The sequence below is a fragment of the Atta cephalotes genome (assembly GCF_000143395.1).
Source record: "Atta cephalotes unplaced genomic scaffold scaffold00014, whole genome shotgun sequence".
In the NCBI taxonomy this organism is placed as follows: Eukaryota; Metazoa; Arthropoda; class Insecta; order Hymenoptera; family Formicidae; genus Atta; species Atta cephalotes.
The window spans coordinates 2,484,147-2,488,227 of NW_012130078.1; the positions used below are offsets into that span (position 1 = coordinate 2,484,147).

Genomic DNA, 4,081 nt, shown 5'->3' on the forward strand with positions numbered 1-4,081 from the left:
TATATATATATATAGATTAGTTAGTTTCTATAATTAGTTTCATAGTTAATTAAATAAAAATTGTTTTTAAGTTGTTAATATCTTAGAATTATTAATTAATCTATTATTTTCTATCAAATAAATTTGTGGAAAACATTTCCATACATTATATTTATACAAAATACTATCTATGATAAAAATTATTTAATGAATTATTTCAATATAGAATATAAAAAATGTAAAAATTGCAGTATAAAAGATTATTTTTAAAAATCTATTTTTATTTATCACATTTTAAATGTGCGGCAAAAATAGAATTCTATATTAAATATATAATTTATTAAGTTTGTAAATGTTAATTGTGCAATCTCTATTCTCTGTATTAATTTTGCAAATATCATGTTAAAAATATAAAACATCTCATATCTCTTAATGCGGTCGGCGTTATACAGACGTGTATATGCATTTTCTGAAACGTGCACGCTAGGAGCCGATCGATACCGACGCGAAAGGACGATGCCCGATTTCGATTTCCCTCCGAGAAGCGATGCGGGGTTGCTCTAAGGGTTCAACATGTGCAATTATACAGGGCTGCAGATTTTTAGAAGCGGAACGGGGATGCAAAACGCACACCGCTCGGTGTGACTTTGATCGTTGGCCCAAAGTAAAATTATGCTACTATAGCAGCGTTAACTTATTTGCATCTATAAAGCAAGTAAATCGACGATGTGCCTTGCATTAATATATATCGCAAAAATAAGATAATTAGAACTAGACGAATTTAGCAAAAGCTTAGACCAAAAATCATAAATTTATAAATTTTTTAATTATTAAATGTTTATTTTATATTTAAATAAATTTAATTTCTTAGCTAAAATTAAAGTCAAAATCAATAAATAAAGATTTTAAATACACATATAAATTATATTATATTTAAAAGATAATTTTATAGAAAGCTTTATTTACAGTGCTCACAATTAAAATAATGTTATTATTAAAAGAATTAGAAATTATAATATCCAAGAAAAGAATATTATCAGTAATATATGTTATTAATTTTTTGTGACTTTTTAGTATTAAGACAAGAATACTAAAAATAGAATTAAAAATAGAAATAAAAATAGAATTAAAAATAGAATTAAAAATATAATATAATATATAATAATAAAATAAAAATTCAGTTTATATTATAGTATCTTAATGTTTAATTTTAATTACACAAAAATAAATTTTTTAAGAATTTAATGCTTCAATCGCATGTTCGATAGTTATCATCGAGGTTAAAGGAGCTTTCCAGGAGCTTTATTATTCCGACGTAATCTAGGTTACTCTGGTTTACTTTCTTTAAACGTAGTCTCTAGTATGCTCTACTTTGCTTTAACATATTTTATAATATTAGTCTAATTTATTTAACAGTTTAACTCTAACTTAAGCGCATTTTATTATTATTAACAGAATAAATACGCAAATTTGTTATATTTTCTGGGGCACCGAAATATCTCGGTTAAGCCCTGGCGATCATCAATGAAGAGCCGGACATGAATTGGACATTCGAATGGTCATCACTGGGATTATTAATCATCCTTCTTCTGAGATGCGGTATTGATAACATAGATTTTAATTTTCACACAGACGTAAAAGAAATGCAAGATTCTACTATAAGAATAAGACATAATTGAGAATCATAATTTTACTATAATATTAATTTTATATTATATTATATACATTATATTAACAATTAGTAATTAAATTAAATTAAATAAAAATTATATTAAGATAAGAGAGAGCTAAAAGTTAGCAAATCACAATCAAGTAACAATCAATAAATGAGCAAAAAGAAATTTTTTTAAAATTAGGACAATATATTCAAAAATAGGCTAAAAAATTACTTAAAATTAGATCCATTTAAAAATAGACATTATCGTAAGACATTTCGTACTCAGAGTCTTCATCAGTTGCAGCTAAATTAGAGTTAATTTTAATAATTTAGCTCCAATCATATGAACAATACTGAGCTTGCATTTGTATATCAGATTATATATAATTGTTCAAACATAATTATTTAAATTAATTTATAGATAATTATTAACGTCTCTTTTTTTTATTAAAAAAGGTTTGACATAAAGTTGTGCAACTTTAGATATTCGTGTTTACTGGTTTTAGGTATCACAAGATCGATGACAGACGCGAAGGAGCCGATACTATTAAAAGTTGTTGCTCCTCCGTCCCACACAGTATTGTCCGGAGACGTAACCGTTTTTATTTTGGATTCGGCAGAAATAGAATCTTTTACGATATCTACAAATATCATGTCCAATGGTACAAATGGCGCAAGGAAAGACGAGAAAGAAACAATCGAACCAAAAAGAGAGAGAGTTAACGCGGGTCACGAACCGCTTGTGCTTAGGTATGTAAAAGAGTCATAAAACTTAACAAACACGCACGTTGTCGCGGCGCCCTGAAATATTTAGCTGTATATTTTACATGCACCCTTAAATAAGCAAACATTAAAGTAAAATAATCATAAAAGAGATAAAAGCATCTGTAGTTGCAAGATCATTTTCATAAATATTTCCAACTTCAGTTTATGATTCAAGTTCAACAAATTGAATTGATGCGCAGTTTATAGCACCAAAAATGTATTTTCAAATTTGTATGTAATATTATTAATTCCCAAGATCCGTTTTGAAAATAGGATTCTTTTTATTATTTGATTTATTTTTCATCGATCTAATTGTTCCACTTATGTAATTATTTTCACAAATATTTTATTTTATTCTTCATAAATGGATTGAATTATAAATGAACAATAATAAACTTGTCTTTCCTATGTCGAGTTTCGGAAAACTAAAATTAATTTGTTACTATCGACATATAAATATATCGTAATATAAATGATTCCATTTATATCGCACTTCAATTCACGTATTAATTTTAGAATACTGTACGTTGATGGCCTCACGTCGGAATTGATTGGTGATTTCCCTCTGGATACCTTGCCGCATAAGGGTGAGAATATTTCTGTGATAATACCTTGTGGTGTTTTCTCGCGTGGCGGAATTTATACACTACGACTTCAGTACAAGTTCTCAACCGTGGCTGCCAGACATAACACTGCCATTGCTGGGCTGCCTGAAATTGAGGTGGGTACACTATTTTTACAATTAAGATTACATTTATAATATCAGATGTATTAATTAATTTAATATATACAACTATAATAATTTTAACAATAATTGCATAATTTATTACATTATACCTTTAGAATTATTGATTATTTTTAGCCATTACATTATAAAATCTTCTTTAGAAATTAAATTAAAGAGATTGCGAAATCATTAATATTGATTAATATGAATTAAGATAAAATTCAAGATTGATAAAAAGTATATAGAAATCAATTTTCTTCATCTCTGAAATCTCACTTCATACATTTTTTTTGAAGACACGAAAGAAATTATAAAAGAATCATAATAAACGTTGTATTTATAATATTAATATACCGTTCGAAGAAGTATTATCTAATTGGAATGTAAAACGTATTTAGATGAGCAGTGCCTTAGATGTAAAGTGGCCAACCCCTTCTTTGTTTTTGGAATCCCAACACTTTGGTACATATCCTAATCAGTCGATAATAGCTACTATAAAGTACAAGGGAATCTCGTGTATACCTGCTAATGGTGTTCCTGTGGCAGCTTATATTTTGCAACTCATATATTGCGGTACTACCGCGGCCGCCTGCGATCCACAGAACAACAGTCGCATGCAAGTAAGCGCTACATTTAATAAAGGGAGTGTCATATGAAACGAGAACGTTGCGAAATCCAATCTCTTATGTTCCTCGAACTTGCCTAGGTGCTCTATTACGAAGAAATAAATGGCTTCACTTCGTCGAAGATCGTCAAATTGAAATGTGAATTTTTTGGACTGGCTGGAAATTATGCGCTTCGATTAAAGGCCTCGGAAGTTAATCCATCCGCACCAACGACCAGCGCATACATTAAGGTAATTAAATTTTCCTATTTAAGTCATTGAAGTATAGTGATGGGAAGAGAGAAATTTAACTAGAATATCGCAGGATTAATGTATCACGTGCTTATAT

At 28.5% G+C, this 4,081-nt stretch overlaps 1 protein-coding gene across 1 annotated transcript in view; it reads left to right on the forward strand.

Moving 5' to 3' along the window:
• Window positions 1–1,517: 1,517 nt before the first annotated feature.
• The window catches only part of LOC105617761, a 12,422-nt gene continuing 9,858 nt past the window's right edge, over window positions 1,518–4,081 (forward strand). Inside the window, exons 1-5 of the mRNA XM_012199314.1 lie at window positions 1,518–1,578; window positions 2,143–2,386; window positions 2,918–3,122; window positions 3,527–3,748; window positions 3,835–3,984. Coding sequence (XP_012054704.1) covers window positions 1,518–1,578; window positions 2,143–2,386; window positions 2,918–3,122; window positions 3,527–3,748; window positions 3,835–3,984 — 882 coding nt within the window. The remainder of the gene's footprint in view (window positions 1,579–2,142; window positions 2,387–2,917; window positions 3,123–3,526; window positions 3,749–3,834; window positions 3,985–4,081) is intronic.